The 19,533-nt window shown below is 55.1% G+C and overlaps 1 protein-coding gene across 3 annotated transcripts in view; it reads right to left on the bottom strand.

The window, feature by feature from the left end:
- Nucleotides 1-7,646: 7,646 nt before the first annotated feature.
- Nucleotides 7,647-19,533, bottom strand: part of IKBKG (inhibitor of nuclear factor kappa B kinase regulatory subunit gamma) — a 21,161-nt gene continuing 9,274 nt past the window's right edge. Inside the window, exons 4-10 of one of the 3 annotated variants that reach the window (XM_019018912.4) lie at nt 17,682-17,800; nt 15,769-15,921; nt 14,545-14,641; nt 13,376-13,519; nt 12,629-12,771; nt 12,350-12,411; nt 7,647-8,390 (exon numbers count right to left, since the gene is read on the bottom strand). In XM_019018912.4, the coding sequence (XP_018874457.1) occupies nt 8,386-8,390; nt 12,350-12,411; nt 12,629-12,771; nt 13,376-13,519; nt 14,545-14,641; nt 15,769-15,921; nt 17,682-17,800 (723 nt within the window). In that variant the 3' untranslated portion in view covers nt 7,647-8,385. Of the gene's footprint in view, nt 8,391-11,322; nt 12,052-12,349; nt 12,412-12,628; nt 12,772-13,375; nt 13,520-14,544; nt 14,642-15,768; nt 15,922-17,681; nt 17,801-19,533 lie in introns of those variants that run through there. The other 2 variants (XM_004065142.5, XM_055375926.2) reach the window with 2 other exon arrangements.

Genomic DNA, 19,533 nt, shown 5'->3' with positions numbered 1-19,533 from the left:
ATCAGGCCACTCTTGCACCGCTATAAAGAAATACCTGAGACTGGGTAATTTATACAGAAGAGAGGTTTAATGGGCTCTTGGTTCTGCAGGCTCTGCAGGACGCCTAGTGCTGGCATCTGCCCAGCTTCTAGAGAGGCCTCGGGAAGCTTCTACTTGTGGTGGGAGGCAAAGCAAGAGCTTGTGTATCTCATGGCGAAAGCAGGAGCAAGCGAGAGAGAGAGAGTGTGTGTGTGTGGGGGGGGGGGGGGGGATGCCACCCACTTTAAAATGACAAGATCTCTCGAGAACTCACTATCACGAAGACAGCACCAAGCCATTCATGAGGGATCCACCCCCATGACCCAAACACCCCCTACCAGGCCCCACCTCCAGCCCTGGGGATTACAAGTTAACATCAGATGTGGGTGGGGACAAACATCCAAACTAGATCGATGAATTCACACCAACAACTCCAAATCGAATCCACATTCAAGCCTTCTCCCTTTTCATATCTGCAACTCCTTTTCCAAACGGTGAGAAAGCCAGGTCCCTACATCATTCATATATTTACTGCAAAGCCAATCAATCATCTGAGCCCATCAGGTCACCACCCAACTTGGCACACGTTCCTCTCTTGGACCCCTGACCCCTCCCCAGGACACAGTCACCCTCGCCGACTCCCTTCCTTACTCCACAAAACTTCCTTGTGCAGGACGCTGCTGCGCTCAGCGGAGGATCATGCTTCACACTGGTCCCCAGCTGCCCTCCACGCTTTCCTTGAGTGGGCCCCCAATCCCAGGGGCTTTTGGAAGAAGAGGGGGAGAAGGACAGGACCGAGGAAGAGAGGCAGGAAGGAAGACCAGCAGAGCAGCCGGCAGGAAGGGCCATTATTCCTTCTGATGCTCCATTCGTAGCCGATGGCAACTCAGATTGGTTGGCAGCAGTGTCCTCCTGACAAACGCTGTGGTCATGTCTCAGATTTACCTCCAGAGGGAGCACTTCAGTCCATAGTCTTGGTGCCAGCTGCAATGGCATTGGCATTGCTTTGAAGGCTTTTCAGGGGACAGAGAAAGCAAATGGGTATTTTTTAGAAAGAGAAAAATAAATTGAGTTCATCACGCCTGTAATCCCAGCACTTTGGCAGGCCAAGGTGGGAGGATGGCTTGAGCCCAGGAGTTCGAGAGCAGCCTGGACAACATAGCGAAACCCCATCTCCACGAAAAAATAAAAAATTAGCCGGGCGTGATGGCACGCGCCTGTAGTCCCGGCTACTTGATAGGCTGAGGCGGGAGGATCGCTTGAGCCCGGGAGGTTGAGGCTGCAATGAGCTGTGATCGTGCCACTACACTCCAGCCTGGGTGACAGAGTGAGACCCTGTCTCAAATAAATAAACAGACAAACAAATAAATAAAAAGTTAGACAGCTTTTACTTTTTGGATATATATATTCCCTATTCCCTGCGGATATTCACAAGCCTTTTTTTTTTTTTTTTAAGTTTTTAAAGTTCAGTTGTTCTGTCATCTGTGTGGTGCTCCAGCATCTGTTTTGAGTCTCGCTCCGTTGCCCAGGCTGGAGTGCAATGGTGCCATCTCGGCTCACTGCAACCTCCACCTCCCGGGTTCAAGTGATTCTCCTGCCTCAGCCTCCCGAGTAGCTGGGAGTACAGGCGCCCACTACCACGCCCGGCTAATTTTTGTATTTTTAGTAGAGACGGGGTTTCACCATATTGGCCAGGCTGGTCTAGAACTCCTGACCTTGTGATCCACGCGCCTCAGCCTCCCAAAGTGCTGGGATTACAGGTGTGAGTCACTGCACCCAGCCTCCAGCATCTGAACTCTTAGTCTCATGGTCTCTTTCCTGCCCTGGGTGTGCTTAGTTTTTATGTGCACTGCTCATTGTCATTAAGAACTTTTTTTCCCCCAGTGCTCCTAAAGTTGTTATATTAATACATCGCTCTTTTTATTTTAAGAGCTCAGGTATACACGTGCAGGTTTGTTATATGAGTAAACTTGTGTCATGGGGGTTTGTTGTACAGATTATTTTATCACCTAGGTATTAAGCCTAGTACCCATGAGCTATTTCTCCTCATACTCTCCCTCCTCCCAACCTCCGCCCTGCAAAAGGCCCCAGTGTGTTTCATTCCCCTCTATGTATCCGTGTGTTCTCATCATTTAGCTCCCACTTATAAGTGAGAACATGTGGTATTTGGTTGTCTGTTCCTGCGTCAGTTTGCTAAGGATAATGGCCTCCAGCTCCATCCACGCTCCTGCAAAGGACATGCTCTCACTCAGGAACTTTTGTGGAGACTGCATCTCAACCCCAGGCTCCCACGAATCCACACATCCATTGGGGTAACCGTTGTGGGTTGAATTGTGTCCCCCAAAAAGGTATGTTCAAGTCCTAACACCTGGGTGCCTGGGAATGTGACCTGATTTGGAAATAGGGTCTTTGCCGATGTAATCAACTTAAGGTCATACTAGACTGGGGTGGGCGCTAATCAAATGTGACTAGTGTCCTCATAAGAGAGAGAGGCAGACACACTGGGAAGATGACCCCACGAAGAAGGAGGCAGAGATTGGAGCGGTGTCTCTATGAGACAGAGAGTGCCAAGGATTGCCAGAAACCACCTGGAGCTACGAGAGAGGCATGGAACAGATTCTCCCACAGAGCCTCCAGTAGGAACCAACCCTGCTGACAGCTGGATTCCAGACTTGTAGCTTCCAGAACCACGGGAGAATCCGTTTCTGTTGTTTTCGGCCACCCAGTTTGTGGCCATTTCTTACGGCAGCCCTAGAAAACTAATATGGGTACTGTCGGCCCAGGACCACCTCAGACCAAATTTAGGACTCGAGGGCCACTGAACGGCCCCACCAGGAAAACCTAGACTGCAAGTCTGCACAGAACCTGGCCCTTGGCCACAACTTTGCACAGGGGTGTTTTCCCTTTCCTTTCATCTCCTGCTTCCCCGCAATCTGCAGAGCTGGGGTGGGGTTTCCTTAATGTAGCGGGGGCTGCTATGCAACTCCCCACACTTCACAAAGGCTTTGGGCCTTGCCTGCTGTCTCCCTTGCCTGGACGGCCTCCAGAACCAAAACCCAAGTTTGCCCAGGTCGGCCAGCGTCCTCGGGAAATAAGCAGCTTCAGTGGCGTACTTCTTCTTGGATTCCCACTTCCTCTCAGGTTTTGCTCTCTTGTTGGTTCTCAGCTGTTTTGAACAGTCTCAAACTGTTTCATCTATCATTTGCAGTTATTTTCAGCAGAAATATCTGTCTCAATAATACCACCCAGCATCACCAGAAACAGATGGCAGGTCTTGCAGTGCTTTCGGGGATGGACAGACAGACCACCCTGACCACCGCCCGCTAGGTGCGGGAGAAGACTTATTTCCAGCTATAGCACACATTTGTTGACTTTGGCTCTCCTAGACTGAGAAAGCAAATCTCACCCCTTCCCCTCAGGCCTGCGACACTCGGAACCAACGCGACCGATGGAATCCCTGGATCTCCCCGCTTCCTGTGACCGCTGAGTTCTGTTCCTCCAAGGGTACAACGACATCCATCAGCTGCCTGCCCCCTGCTGACACACTTTCTGTTTGAGGGTTTGCCTCTCAATGACTATAGAGAAAGCAACCTGGGCCGAGTAGAAGAGCAGCTGCTAGTCTCCTGGTTGGTACCAACCCTGGGTCTCTGAGGAAAGGACAGAGTAGGGTCACTCTGCTTCACAACACAAAGTCAGTCGCCCATTCTCCCTGCCAGTTCTCAAGCCTGTAATCCCAGCATTTGGGGAGGCCCAGGTGGGAGGATCACTTGATTTCCAGGAGTTCGAGTCCAGCCTGGGCAACACAGTGAGACCCTGTCTCTACTGCTAAAAAACGTAAGGAAGGAAGGAAGGAGGGAGGGAGAGAGGGAGGGAGGGAGGGATAAGGAAGAAGGAAGGAAGGAAGGAAGGGAGGGAGGGAAGGAGGAAGGGAGGAAAGCAAGGAATAAGGAAAAAAGGAAGGAGGGAAGGAAGGAAGGGAGGAAGGAACGAAGAAAGGAATAAGGAAGAGGGAAAGAAGGAAGGAAGGAATAAGGAAGAGGGAGTGAAGTAAGGAAGGAATAAGGAAGAGGGAAAGAAGGAAGGAAGGAATAAGGAAGAGGGAAAGAAGGAAGAAAGGAATAAGGAAGAGGGAAAGAAGGAAGGAAGGAATAAGGAAGAGGAAGGAAGGAAGGAAGGAAGCAAGGAAGGAAGGAAGGAAGAAAAAAAGGTCACCTGTCAAACATAGCTTTAGGAGAGGATGTAAATGTTCAATGTTGATCTTCTTCTGTATCTTCATTTGCATTTTCATGGGAGCTTACAGGAGGCGCACAGGTGTCTCAGACAACATTTTTAAAATAACGACTTGAGGTTTAATTCACATGCTACACAATTCACATGTCTAAAGTGTACAATTCGATGATTTTTAGTATATTCATAGATATGTGCAACCATCAGCATGACCAGCTTCAGGACATTCTCATCATCCCAAAAGGAAACCCTGTCTCCATCAGCAGTCACTCCCCGTTTTCCCCCAACTCCTCCAGCCCTGGGCAACAACCAATCGACTTTCCTTAGACAACGTTTTGAGCCCTTATTGGGAGGAATTATAGTCGAATGGAAAATCCAGTTTGGGACGTGGTGTAAACTGGAATTGCTTTCGTGGTTTTTCCTTGTGCCTTGGGTCGGGCACTGCCGTAAGAGCATTGCATCCATCCTTTCGTCGGTACTCTGCTGCACACGGATGGCATTTCTGACCTTTTTACAGATGAGGAAACTGAGGCTCAGAGACATTAAGCAAGGGGCAGAGTGGGGCTTGTCCATGAGACCCCAGAGTCTGTGCTCTTGCACATACATTATCAGGCCAACATGATCTATCCATCCGAATTCCAAATAAATAAATAAAAATGCTTATAAGAAGTCCCCCCATGCTGGGGGGAGGCAGCGGCTCATGCCTGTAATCCCAACACTTAGGGAGGCACAGGCGGGAGGATTGCTTGAACCCAGGAGTTTGAGACCAGCCCAGGCAACATGACAATACCTGCATCTCTGCAAAAACGAAAAAAAAAAAAAAAAAAAAGACAAAAAGAAGTCCCTCCAAGTTAGTCGCCATGCTCTCTACCATGGGTTTTCTGTGTTATCCCTATCACATTCATAGAGTCATTTCTACCAAGCACCATTTATGGTGACAGGGTATGGTCTACAAAAATATTGACAGAGAAATCCTGATGGAGCTCAAGACAAGCTCAGGCCACCAAGAAATGTGCACCGAGTGTAGCTGTGCCGAGCATCGTTCTAGGGCAGGGGTCCCCAACCCCCCGGCCACGGACCCATACTGGTCTGTGGCCTGTTAAGAACTGAGCCACAGAGCAGGCGGCGAGTGGTGGGCACGCGAGCGAAGCTTCATCTGTGTGTACAGCTGCTCCCCATTGCTGTCATGACCGCCTGAGCTGTGCCTCCTGTCAGATCAGCCAGCGGCCTCAGATTCTCACAGGAGCGCAAACCCTATTGTGAACTGTGTGTGCGAGGGATCTAGGTTGTGTGCTCCTTAGGAGCATCTGACTAATGCCTGATGATCTGAAGTGGAAGAGTTTCATCCCCGAACCGTCATCCCACGCCCCATCCCCGTCTGTGGAAAAGTTGTCTTCCACAAAACCAGTCCCTGGTGCCAAAAAGGTTGGAGACCGCTGTTCCGGGGGATGATGCCTGACTGAGCTGGAGGAGGCCTCTGCTCTCCCTCTGGTGGAAGGAGAGAGAAAACAAAGCAGAATAAATGAGGCCATTTGGACTGCCAAGCAGGGAGTTAAAACAGCGCAGTGTGATTTAGGATGAGGACTTTAAGATGAAGAAGGTGATACGCTCAGAACTGTTGAAAGTTTAAACTTAGAGCTGAATGAGAAAAAGAAATCGGCCATGCAAAGATGAGGGGACAACAAGGACAAGCGCCGTGTGTTCGAGGAAGGGCCAAAAGGCCAGCGTGTGTGTGGTGCGGCCGGCATGTGGTGCGGCTGGGTGCAGCGGGCCAGCAGGAGAGGGACATAACGTGACGTCCCAGTGGCATGAGGGCTCTGCGAGCCAGGCTGAGGATGAGTTCAGGTTTCCAGGGCAACTGAAGGGCATGGCAGGGTTTCAGCAAAGGTTTACCAGATGACACTGGCTGCCATGTGGAGAGTAGATCACAGGGAGCCCACGCTCTCCAGCGTGAAAGCAGCAAGGAGGTCACTGTGATAGTGTAGGCAAAAGGTGAAGGGACTCAGGAGTTTGGATCACGAGAGGAAGAGGAATCCGTTTTGGCTTAAGCAACTGGGGATGAGGGAAAGGGCAGAGTTGGCAGGCGGTGGGGGCTAAAAGTCCATTTCTGGCTTGGACGGGCTACTGGGCTCATTTTCGTGAAGGAACAGATCAGGACTGGAAGACAGAAATCTGTCATCAGCATCAAGGCCTTGAAGATGGACGAGGTCACAAAGGGGGAGCGTCTGAGCAAGGAGAGGAAGAGAATTCGGGAGTCAGCTCGGAGACACAGGAACCAGCAAGGAGCCTGCGAAGCAGCTGCCGGGACGTGGAAGGAGAACCCAGGGGTCTGAGGAGGAGAAAATGATGGTGCTAGGAACTGCAGAACCTCTCGGCAGGCACACTGCACTCAAACCCCCGCCCGAAGACACCCGGCCACCACCTCACGGGGCCTCTGGGAGCCTAAGGCCGCGCCCCTGGGACGCCCCAGCCCCCTTTTTGAGTGAGTTCCCGTCTGGAAACGCTCAGGGCTGCCCAGAGCATTTACTGTCTGTTCCGGCCAACACCTGACCTCCCTTTCTTACCGCATTTACTACAAAGGGCTTACCCTGTCCCTTTGAGACATCTGTGTAGCACCCACAACCCAGGGGCTTTCCCGAGGGCCCCGCAGCCACTCCTTGGAAACGGAAACCTCAGGAGGCGCGGGGCCCAGTCTCCCAGTCTCCACGGGACGGAAGCATCCCAACCTTGGTAGGCACCGGCAGCTCCCACACACGGCTGGCCTCGTGGCAAGGACGCTGGCCGCCCCGTCATCTTTCACCTGAGCCTGCACTCGCCCCCTCCCGACTCCCTCATCCTCCCTTCGCAAGGCCAGGCCGCCTCTGCTGGGGCGGGAACGGAGCTCAGCTCTCTCCCCCGCAAGCAGGGGTTTCTGAAGAAAATCTCTTTTGCCAGCTTGAACAAAGGCCCGCTTTTGTGTACCTTTGCGTATCTCCGGTGTTCTTGTCAAAAGAGGAGGACAGGCACAGAGGCCCGCGGGGACAAGGCCACAGGATGACGGAGATGGAGGCTGGAGAGGTGCAGCCGGCGGCCCCCGGCGCCGTGGAGAGGCCTGGAAGGCAGCTCCCTCACGGCCCTGGCGGGGAGCCCACCCTGCCGACGCCACCGCTAGCTCAGCCTCCAGGCCTCCAGAAGCGGGAGGCCACGCGTTTCTGTGGCTTCGGCCCCGCAGTCTGTGGTGCTTGGTCACGGCAGCCCCAGGAGACACAGTCAGCCCCTGCCCCGTGCCTTGCTGAGCGGCTGTGTCAACAGCGGGCTCTTCCCTGCCACTGGCACAGAAGAAAACCAAGCTGCGTTAACCCCCGAGCGACTGTGTGGGAAGCCGTATTCTCTGTGTATCAAAGGAATGCGTGCAAATTATAGGCATTTAGGAAATGTATTAACATGTAAGGAAAACTTCTCATTACTGGCCACCCAGCTACTCACGTCCGTCCAAATGTTATAGCAGGGTATGCACTCAGAGCTTTCACTTCTCTATTGGGGTCACGCTTTATCCATAAGTTTGTCACCTGGCCTGTTCACACCAACATGCTACAAGGCATGTTGCGTGTGAGGAGATGTTCAAAATGCCAGCTGTGCCGGGCCACATCGTTACATACGCAGCCTCTTATCTCACCCCGACCTTTGGCAGCTACAGATGATGAAGTGAAGCACCTTCCCAATGCCAGAGTCATCGTTGAGTGCCCGACTCTCTCTTAGGGTTACGCACCAGGGCCGAGGACGCTGCCTACGGGCTTGCTCCATCCCAGCAAATGGCCCCCTCGGAAAGGGCAGCATTGCAAGGGCCGCTGTCCTGCACCTTGCCAGCAGAGCGCTCACCTAGGGCTTCATCGGTTGCCATTTTCAGATCACTTTTTGCTTGCTGTCAGACTTGGTGTTGTTTTAGTTACTGATGAGGGCGAAATGCTTTCTCACTGTGCTTACTGGTCGCCCGCACTGTTCTTGTGCATTGGTCGGCAGGAGGGGGAGCGCGCATGAACACCAGAGAACGCCACAAGCTCCGGCAGGGATGGGCTTCGTTTGTGGATCAAGGGGCCGCAGCCAATAGGGCAGGCAGGCTGGTTCCCTCCCAAGAGTAATCCGACCAGTTGTTCTGGAAGCTCAACCTAAGTAAAGCCGAAAAGGAAAACCCTGGAATGCCGTACTTCTGGGCAAATGGTATGGTTTTAAATCCTTGGTGTCTGGTGTACGGTCAACCCTACACTGTGCTACCGGAGGAGGGAGGAGGCAGCCCCACCTCCGGGCAGGGCGGTGGGTCTAGACCAATGCCTGGTGGGTCTAGACCAAGATTCTGACTCAGTTGGTCCAGGGGGCCCAAGCAGGGGTGTTTTTCCAGCTCCCAGGCACTGCTGCTGCATTTGCCCTCATCTGTGTGCACTGGAACATGTCCCCATACTGGGTTGTGTGATGGCCCTGAAGAGATACGTGCATATCTTATGGGTGTGACCTTCTTTGGGAAAAGGGTCTTTGCAGATGTAATGAATGCCGAGATGAGGAGATCATTCCGGATTATCCAGGTGGGCCCTACATCCAATGACTGGTGTCCTTTATGAGACAAAAGGGAAGACACAGACGAAGAGGAAGAGACTGTGTGATGACAGAGGCAGAGACTAGGGTGATGGCTCTATAAGCAACCAGCAGAGGCTAAGACAGAGGCCTGTAAACGATTCTCTTGGCACCTGCAGAGGAAACCAGCCTTGCCGGACGTAGTGGCGGGCACTTGTAATCCCAGATACTCGGGAGGCTGAGGCACAAGAATTGCTTGAACCCTGGAGGCGGAAGTTGCAGTGAACTGAGATGGCGCCACTGCACTCCAGCCTGGGTGTCAGAGCAAGACTGTATCCAACAAGAAAGAAAGAGAGAAAGAAAGAGAGAGAGGAGAGAGAGAGGAAGAGAGTGAGGGAGAAAGAAAAGAAAGAAAAAAGAAAGAAAGAAAGAGAAAGAGAAAGAAAGAAAAAGAAAGAGAGAGAAAGAAAGAAGAAAGAAAGAAAGAGAGAGAAAGAAAAGAAAGAAAGAAAAGAAGAAAGAAAGAAAGAAAAAGAAAAAAGAAACCAGCCTTGCTGACAACTTGATTGCAGACTGTGGCTTCCAACACTGTGAAGGAGTTTCTGTTGTTTTAAGCCCCAAGTGTGCAGTACTTTGTTACAGCAACCACCGTCTACTCATACACCCTCCCTCCAAAAAAAAAGGTAAAGTGCTCTTGTAGAAAAATTGCAAGATTAGGATTTAAGTGCAGCACCCGTGAGCAGAGAAGCTGTCTGTGCCTTTCACATTTTCCCAAGTAGAATCTGATGGGCACCTGGCTTGAAGAAGGGGAAAGGTCACTCCCCGCCCCCACACCCCGCCCCCAGATGCTGAGAAAGCCCTCAGGCCAGGTTAATTTTTAGAAGGCCTCATATCCCAATTCTAGCCAGCCTCACACTGTCAAATAGCAGGAAGCCCTGTGAGGAAGCCTCAGGGTGGATTCACAACATCCCGTTCCCAACCAGGGCAGCTTGGAGGAGGGCAGGAAGGAAGGCCCGGGTGCTGGGGAGTCAACTTCCAACTTTGTTTCCTTTGCTACAATTGCAGGGTTAATGCCCAGGGCTCTGACACCCCAGGAAATTTCCAGAATCTTGCAAAACAAGTAGAGTCGTCTGTTCTTCCTAATTGGGGCCAGTGTGGGAAATGGCATCACAAACTTCTGGAATATGATGAAACAGCCACCACCAGTCACACTGGGCAGCAACACTCTTGGTGAAGACAAGAGCACGCTTCGGTGTTAGAAAAAGAAAAGTGCTCATGTGTGAAGCATCCTTCCCACAGACCACAAGGTGGTCATGACGACTCCGAACTCAAAGCAGTAAAAGGGGGAAAAAATGGATAAATGTGACTACATAAAGAAAAAAAAAACTTCGAGGCTGAGAAGCACCAGTAGTTTAGCAGGGTGTGGTGGCGCACGCCTGTGATCCCAGCTACTCGCAAGGCCGAGGCAGGAGGACTGCTGGAGCTCAGGAGGTCAAGGCTGCAGTGAGCTCTGATTGTGCCACTACACTCCCACCCGGGTGACAGAGACCTTATCTCAAAACAAAAAACAAAGAAACACTAGTAGCGAGGTCAAAGCAGGAAAAGATATCTGCAATTTCTATCACAGCCACAAACCTAATCCTGCTCATGGACAAAGAGTTTCTAAAAGCTGAGCAACAAAAGATAACCCAGTAGAAAAATGGATAAAAGATATGAGCAGCCCAGCGGGGCGCAGTGGCTCACACCTGTAATCCTAGCACTTTGGGAGGCCGAGGCAGGCAGATCACCTGAGGTCAGGAGTTTGAGACCAGCCTGGCCAAAGTGGTGAAACCCCCATCTCTACTAAAAATACAAAAATTGGCCAGGTACAGTGGCTCACACCTGTAATCCCAGCACTTTGGGAGGCCAAGGCAGGTGGATCACGTGAGGTCAGGAGTTCGAGACCAGCCTGGCCAACATGGTGAAACCCCATCTCTACTAAAAATACAAAAATTAGCCGAGCATGGTGGCAGGCGCCTGTAGTCCCAGCTACTAGGGAGGCTGAGGCAGGAGAATCGCTTGAACCCAGGAGGCAGAGGTTGCAGTGAGCTGAGATCACGCCATTGCACTCCAGTCTGGGCGAGAAGAGCAAAACTCTGTCTCAAAAAAAAAAAAAAAAATATATATATATATATATATATATACACACACACACACACACACATACATACATATACATATACATATACACAGCTATACATATACATATGTATATATGATATGAGCAGCCCATTCAGAAGCAGAACTAAAAAAGGTCCTTAAAGCCTCAGGAAAGATGTTTAAGCTCACTCTTAACAGAGAACTGCATGGCCTAGCGAATGACAAAAACCCAAACGGGCTTTCCCACCTCCTCCTTGGCAAGGCTAGGGAAATAGGGGGTGGGGAGAGATGGGAAACCAAGCTCCAGGGAGGAAGGGGCTCAGGTACCATCTACCCCATCGCCCATGCTCAGTGGTGTCACTTCTCAGAATCTATGCCAAAGATACGCACGACTACTGCACAAGGATTTTTACTATGCCGTTATTTATGGTAACAAAAAGATGGGAAACAACCCAAATGTCCATCAATAGTGGCTGGTTAAATACACATCGGTCTGGCTGCAAAATGGAATAGCATGCAGCCCAAAAGGAGAGCACCCATGTGCCTGGTAAGAGGGCAGCACTCCCAGGGCACGGCGGCGGGCGGGTCGGTGTCCGGTGGGAGGAAGAGCTGCCACCCAGCTCTGCCAGGGGAAGCAGTTCTCCCTGAGAGCCCCAGGCCCCCATTCTTGACTTCCCCAGTGCCGGGTGGATGAAGAGGGAGGGATTAGCCCGAGGCAAGTGGTTCGAGCAGACAGAAGGGAACAAAAAGAGCAGCGAGTCAGGCCTGATCCGGGCCGCATCTACCCCAAAAGAGGGGACCAGCGGATCAACAGCTGAAGCGTAAGGCGCCGCGGCCAGCTCCTGGGTGGGGCTCCAGGTGGCATCCCAGTTGTGGCCACCCAGCCCTTCATCCTGGGCTAGGCAGGCGGGAGAGGAAAGCGCAGACTGCACGGTCCCGGGCACGTCCTCGGCAGGCAGTGGCCTTGCACTGGCCGGCCCTACTCAATGCACTCCATGACATGTATCTGCAGGGTGTCCATATCAGGGGCCTGATACTGGCACTTGGGACAGCAGAAGTCAGGTGGCTCCTCGGGGGGGCTCCTCCTCTGGCTGGGCAGGGCCAGGGGAGAGGAGAGGTAGGCTGGGAAAAGAGAAGAGTCAGAGGGAAGGGGAGGATGGAGGGGGATGGAGACTTGGCACGACTGTCAATGGCAGGCCTGGTCTCACAGGCCACTCATGTAAGACCAGGAGCCGCCGCTACCACGGCATGCCTCCCTTAGCCTCGGGGAAGGGGGTGGGCTACCGATGGGGTGGCCTACACGAGCTCCCGCCGTCAAGTCTCCAGAGAGCAACAGGAAGGTCGAACTGTGACCTCCCGCGGCGCAGCACCTGCCCTCCCCACCCACCTCCTCCCGCAGGCCCAGTTCTCGCTCACTCACCAGGGGCGGGGGGCAAGGGGGCCTGGGAGACCTCGACATGCCGCTTCCTCATGTCCTCGATCCTTTGAAAACAGAAACCGTCCAGTCAAGGCACGCATTTCTGTAAAGCTCCTTGGCTGGACTAGTGTCAAAGCAGCTCTTGGAAGCTCAGGTGAGAGGAGAGGGACCACAGTGAGCCCTAACCCAGAACACCAGGAGCCATCCGTCTCCTGCAGTCACCACTGGCGACCCCCCAGTGTCGCACCCACTGCTCACACGGGCACGCTCTCAGAGGCCCACCTGGCCGACTCCTGACAGCTGGCCTTCAGTTTGCTGTACTCCCTCTGCAGCTGCTCCAGCTGCTCCTGCAGGAGCTCCTTCTTCTCGGCCAGCTTCTCCCGGGCCTGCCTCTCAGCCTGGAAGTCCGCCTTGTAGATATCCGCCTGGCAAATCCAACAGAAAGGGATGTGCCCGCCACAAGCCAGCCACCCACCAGGCACTGTGCCAGGCACCACAGGAACAAAGCAGAACCCACTGCCGTCCTCCCAGAGCCCCCAGCAGCGCAGAGGAAACAGATACGTCGGCGAGTAATGCCAAGCTCACCGAGAGGTCTAAGGAGCAGCACAAGTGGCTCAGAAGCTTACGAAAGGCCACTACAAAATGATGCCAAAGAGGCCGGGTGCGGTGGCTCACGCCTGTAATCTCAGAACTTTGAGAGACTGAGGTGGGCAGATCACCTGAGGCCAGAAGTTCGAGACCAGCTGGGCCAACATGGTGAAACCCTGTCTCTACTAAAAATACAAAAATTAGACGGGCATGGTGGCAGGTGCCTGTAATCCCAGCTACTCAGGAGGCTGAGGCAAGAGAATTGTTTGAACCTGGGAGGCAGAGGTTGCAGTGAGCCAAGATCGTGCCACTAGTGGCACTCCAGCCTGGGCAACAAGAGCAAGACTCAATCTCAAAAAGCAAAAGCAAAAAAAAAAAAAAGACGCCAAAGAGACACTCCAGGTCCCAGTGCCAGGGTGGGTCAGAGAGGAGGGCCCTCACCTGGGCCTTCAGCACCGGAACGGTCTCCATCACAATCTTGTGCTGCTCGGCCTCCTCCTTCAGCTTATCGATCACCTCCTGTTTGGCCACCAGGGCCTCCTCGGCCTGCTGGAGCTGCTGTTTGAGATCTTCCAGCTGCATTCCCTAAGGATGGGCAAGGGGAGCTGACGGAGCCTCGTCAGCCCAGGGCGAGGCTGGCTGAGAAGAACTGAGAAGGATGAAAGAGTGGCCCTGGCTGACCAGGCTGGGTGATGCCAGCCCCTGACTTGAGGGCCCATTGCAGGAGCTCAGCGTGCACAGGGAGATGGCTGCGTCCTGTCACGGCCCAAAACGACAGAGGAGATGCTGAGGTTTTTTTCAGGACTGAAGAGGCCGCTGAGGTCATCTGGTACAACCTCCCAGCTGGGCCGACATTCCCTTCCCAGAATCCCCAGCTCCACAGCCCTCCTCCCACCCTTCATAGGACACAGGCCACACCCACTCACAGCGAGCCGGTCCTGTGCCCGCCATGTGCACAGCTCAGCTGAGAGCCCTCAGTCCTTCCACTCTGCCACCTGGTCAGAGGTGCACTCCTCCCACGCAGGCATCTCCAGCCCCCTGAGACACACACAGACACACCCCACCAACGCCCCCCTCCAGAGATTAAGTGGCCAGTTTTGTAGCTAACTCTTCCCCATGTGACCTGGCTTCAGGCTTTGTCCTTATAAATCTCTTCTGGGTACACTTACGATTGACGGTGTCCTGCTCAAATGTGATCACTAGCAAACTGCACCCAGCTTAGGTCTGATGAGGACAAACTAGGAAAAGGCTCCCAGCCAACACTGGGGTGGAAATGCTGTCGGGCTTACCTTGGCTTGGGGGAAGCTGAGCCAGGTGCCCAGATGGCGATGGCTGGCAAGAGGGAATGTCCATGGAGACAAGATGTCCCCAGCCCCACAGAGGGAGCATCCCAAGGCTCTGGCCCAGCCCCCCATTAAGATGGCCTGCTGACACTCCTGAGAGCAACATCCTGGGGTTGCCATCTCCCCACAGCTTCCCTGAGCTGTCGCAGCTGCAGTCTGACACAGGTCTAAGGCAAGTCTAAGGCAGGTCTACCCATTCTCAAGGTTCAGGGCCACGGGGAGAGGAAGAGGCAAGGCCAGCCCTAGAGCCCCGGTGGCCGCACTCACTCGCTTCCGCTCACTGCCCACCACGCTGCTCTTGATGTGGTTGTCGTATTCTTGGAAGAGCTGGTGATAGGCCACCTGCAACTGGGCCAGCTTCCTCCTGAGGAAAGGGAGCTTTTGCTGGAGAAACCACCTCATGCCAGTCCAGCCACGGTGCTGCCTGCTTCCAACTCTACCCCCTTCCTTCCCTCCCTTGCATCACAGCCCTGGAATGGGGTCTTCCAAGGCTGTGTGAGGACTCCTGAGGCCGTCAACTCTAAAGCAGGCTTTGGTGGGCTGGTCACCAGGCAGTTAATATCGTTTTCCTAAAAGCTAGTATTTTTAATGTTTATAATAAAATCGTGGCCAGACGCGGTGGCTCACGCCCATAATCCCAACACTTTGAGAAGCCAAGGCAGGAGGATCGCTTGAGCTCAGGAGTTCAAGACCAGCCCGGGCAACATGGGAAAACGCCACCTCTACCAAAAATGCAAAAATTAGCCAGGTGTGCTGGCCTGTGCCTATAGTCCCAGCTACCTGGGAGGATCGCTTGAGCCCAAGAGGCGGAAGGTACAGTAAGCCGAGATTATGCCACTGCACTCCAGCCTGGACGGCAGAGCAAGACCCTGTCTTGAAAATAATAATAATAATACAATGGAACTACCCTGCACTGTTCAAAACTGTGAACTTCACAAACAGCTCAGAAAGGCAGGGGAACTGTTCTAGATTAAAGGAGACTCAAAAGGCACGCCAAGGACAGGAACCTGAGGTCCCAGATTGGATGCTGGTAGAAGGGGGGGTTTGGGGGTATTTTTGTTGTCTTTCTGTTGCCCAGGCTGGTCTTGGAACTCCCGGGCTTAAGCCATCCACCCACTTTGGCCTCCCAAAGTGTTGGGATTACAGGCGTGAGCCACGGCACCTGGCCTAGAAGGGGTTTCAAAGGACAAGTCCCCTGATGACCTAGTGGCTAGGAAAAAAAACTACAAAAAAGGCCACGTGTGGACACGCAGTGAAACGTGGTCTGGAGAGCAGATGGCATGACTGTATCAAAGACAAACCGGGTGTCATCATGGTCGCCTCTACCGTTAGCAAGGCTAAGGGATAGAATGGGCCCACAGCCACAGGCAGAATCTGAAGGAGTCCTCAGAAGGCAGAAAGAACCAGGGACCCGACACTTCTCAGCCTTTCGGCTAAGATCAAGTGTAGAACCACAGACCCCGTGGTGCGGCCCCGCCCCCGCTGACTCACTTCTCCTCCGAGGCGGCCTGGCGCTCCATGCGGAGCGCGGCCTCCACGCTCTGGCCCTGCATGCGCAGCTGGTCCACCTGCACGCTGTGCTGCTGCTGCAGCGCCTCGCGCTCACTCTCCAGCTGCCGCGCCTGCTCGCTGGCCGCCCGGGCCCTGGCACGGGGAAAGAGCAGACTCAGGGAGGACGAACGGGGGGACGGGAGGGGCTATGCGCAGGGCGTGGGGGTCGGCTCTGAACACCCTGTGACTGCGAGCTGATGCCGGGCGGCAGGGTGGAGGCACCGTCAACAGACACGAGGACAACTGCAGGGGGCCAGGTGGGAGCAGCAGGTGAGGAGCTTTGCTTAAGACGTGTTTGCTTCAATGCAGGGGCCCAGCAGGTGACCAAGTACAGATGGCAAGGAGACCTGGAAGCCAGGGGAAGGGGGTGGTCCGAGAAAAGGATGGGGTCGCCTGCATCCCGCAGTGCTGGGGCCAGGTGAGAGGAGCCCTCGGAACTGCTCGTGGAGTTCCACTGGGGGGCTGCTGGGGGCCCCAGCAAAAGCAGTCTCAGTGGAGGGGGTCAGGAGAGACTGCTGTTCCAAAAATGAGAGACTGCCCACCTGGGCGTGCAAGCACTGAGCTCAATGCAGACCGGGCCTCGGCCCCATCCCTGCTGCTGCCCAGAGCTCTGCTGGAGTCCCAGACGACCTGCTCGGATGCTCAGTTCCCACACCTGCCCCCCTACAGCTCCCTTAACCTCCAGTTTCCAGGGTCTGGCCTCATCCCACCACACCAAGCCCTTCCACAGCCTCACTGCAGGGACAATGGTGGGTGCATCTGTCCAGGTCCTGGGTGGCCTCTGGCCACAGGCAGACACGGCCCTTCTCCAGTCACCCCAACTCTGCCTGGCAGGCCTGGCTGCTTGGCTCTCCCCTCCGCGCCTGCCTGCATACTGCCCCCACACCCTGCACGGGTTCCCTCTGCCCATCAGAGCCTGGGTCAAGCTCCCCTCCCCTCTGCCCTGCTGGCTGCCCCAAGTGCACCTTGACCGCCTACTGTGCTGGGATGGCTGGGGCCCCCCTGGCAGCTGATCCATCTGTCTGGAGGGCAGAAGCAGGACCGAATGACAACCACAGAAACCTCCCTGCCCTTTGACCCAATGGTCCCACTCACAAGAACCAAGACCCCTTTGCAAAAGAGAGTAACCAGCAGGCCTGAGGCCACCGGCTGGCAAGGTTGGCCCTTGGCTGGTGAAGTTCCCTTGCCACAGTGACACTTTCTCTAGTGGTCAGGGCGGTCCCTGCACCTAGGCCATTTGTAGGAAGAACGTGGTTGACGTGAGCACCCGCTCTGCTGCTGGGAGTCGGGGATTTAGCTACCTGCCTGGCAGAGGGCACTGACAGGACCTGCCCCCAGTAAACACCCAGGGCGCTGAGTCTCTAGCGGGCATCGCTGGGCAGGAACATGGCCCGTGTGGGAGGCGCTTCTCACTGTGCCGCTCGCAGGGCGGCGGGAGGCTGGGACAGGGCTTCTCCAACTCCCCCCACGGCTCCTGCCCTGGCGGCTCCTGCCCTGGCGGCTGCTGCCCTGTGCCTTTTTCCCTGTCATCAACCTCAGCCACGAGGGCGACTGTGCGCCGGTCCCAGAAGTCCTTCCAGAGAACTAGACACCGTGGGTGTGGGCTCGGGGCCCCCAAAATGCCTCCTAAGGAAATAATCCAAACTCCATCAAAGGGTCACAGAGTGCGGAGAGCCGGCTGGGACCCAGGTCCCGGACGCCTGGCCCAGACCTCTCCCGACGTCTGCCCCGACGTGTTTACGCAGCCTGCCCCGGTCTATCCTCATCAAGGAGCACCCTGGAGGCCCCTAAACCCACCTCATTGCTTTTGGAAACCCTGGAAGGGGTCTCCGGAGCCGGCTCCCCCGACTCACCGACCCTCCAGAGCCTGGCATTCCTTAGTGGCAGCCTCCAAGCGACTCTGGCTCTCCTGCAGCTCCCCGAGCAAGGACGTCACCTGGGCTTTCACAGAGGCCTTGTCCTCAGCCATCTGCTGCAGGATAAAAAGCCACTTCCTGTCAGCACTGCTTTCTCCCCAGCGGCCCACTCCTGCCATCCGCAAGCCCGGGGCAACCTGCAAGCGGCTGAGGCCTGCGCACCATGAGGCCTTTTTTCCTGCCCTCGGCACCCCCAAACCTGGGTGCCCTAGGGCCTCATGAGCCCAAGGGCCACCCAACCCTCCCCAGCTGCCCACCTTAACCCTCTGCCACAGGGTGACACACAGATGGGGCAAAAAGAGATCCCCAAAGAGACGAAGGAGCACAAAGCTGCCTTGAGGTTGTCAACGGCTTAGTCACTGCCCCGGCAAGCAGGCCTCGAGGGCTGAACCCGGTGGCCTTGCAGCTACAGCCCCAGCAGGGGATCTCTCTCCGTCTCTCTGAGACTTGGGACAAAAGGAGGCCAGACACGAATAGGGCAAAGTAAACACAGGCCCCAGTCCACACCCGGGACCGCCAGGATGGGAGAGTTTGTGCAAATCAAGAGTGGACACTGAATTTTGTTAAACACTGGGAACTGCAGAACCTCTCGGCAGGCACACTGCACTCAAACCCCCGCCCGAAGACACCCGGCCACCACCTCACGGGGCCTCTGGGAGCCTAAGGCCGCGCCCCTGGGACGCCCCAGCCCCCTTTTTGAGTGAGTTCCCGTCTGGAAACGCTCAGGGCTGCCCAGAGCATTTACTGTCTGTTCCGGCCAACACCTGACCTCCCTTTCTTACCGCATTTACTACAAAGGGCTTACCCTGTCCCTTTGAGACATCTGTGTAGCACCCACAACCCAGGGGCTTTCCCGAGGGCCCCGCAGCCACTCCTTGGAAACGGAAACCTCAGGAGGCGCGGGGCCCAGTCTCCCAGTCTCCACGGGACGGAAGCATCCCAACCTTGGTAGGCACCGGCAGCTCCCACACACGGCTGGCCTCGTGGCAAGGACGCTGGCCGCCCCGTCATCTTTCACCTGAGCCTGCACTCGCCCCCTCCCGACTCCCTCATCCTCCCTTCGCAAGGCCAGGCCGCCTCTGCTGGGGCGGGAACGGAGCTCAGCTCTCTCCCCCGCAAGCAGGGGTTTCTGAAGAAAATCTCTTTTGCCAGCTTGAACAAAGGCCCGCTTTTGTGTACCTTTGCGTATCTCCGGTGTTCTTGTCAAAAGAGGAGGACAGGCACAGAGGCCCGCGGGGACAAGGCCACAGGATGACGGAGATGGAGGCTGGAGAGGTGCAGCCGGCGGCCCCCGGCGCCGTGGAGAGGCCTGGAAGGCAGCTCCCTCACGGCCCTGGCGGGGAGCCCACCCTGCCGACGCCACCGCTAGCTCAGCCTCCAGGCCTCCAGAAGCGGGAGGCCACGCGTTTCTGTGGCTTCGGCCCCGCAGTCTGTGGTGCTTGGTCACGGCAGCTGTAGAAAACTCATCCACTTCCCACACAGGAAATCAACGCCTTAAGCCAGGCGCTCTCAGCCCTGAGTGGAGCGGCGTGCACAGCCCACCATCCATGCCTTTCCCCAGGGGAGTGCAGCCTGGCTGTGGCAAGTGCCAGGTACCCGCCAGCAAGTTTCCTCTCCACCACTTCTCTCCACCTTGCCCCTCAAAGGGAGCACAGCCCCTTCCTGACTACCATCGCCAGGATCCTGCGATCAGCCAAGCCCACACACAAAGACCCTGAAACCAGGCGGTCTGTGCTAATGACACGATTTATCGGGGTAGCCTTGGGCCACACAGCTGGACCTCTGGTGG

This window comes from Gorilla gorilla, chromosome X, assembly GCF_029281585.2.
Source record: "Gorilla gorilla gorilla isolate KB3781 chromosome X, NHGRI_mGorGor1-v2.1_pri, whole genome shotgun sequence".
NCBI lineage: Eukaryota > Metazoa > Chordata > Mammalia > Primates > Hominidae > Gorilla > Gorilla gorilla.
Note: the sequence above shows the minus strand (reverse complement) of the source record. Positions and strands in the feature narration are given on the sequence as shown.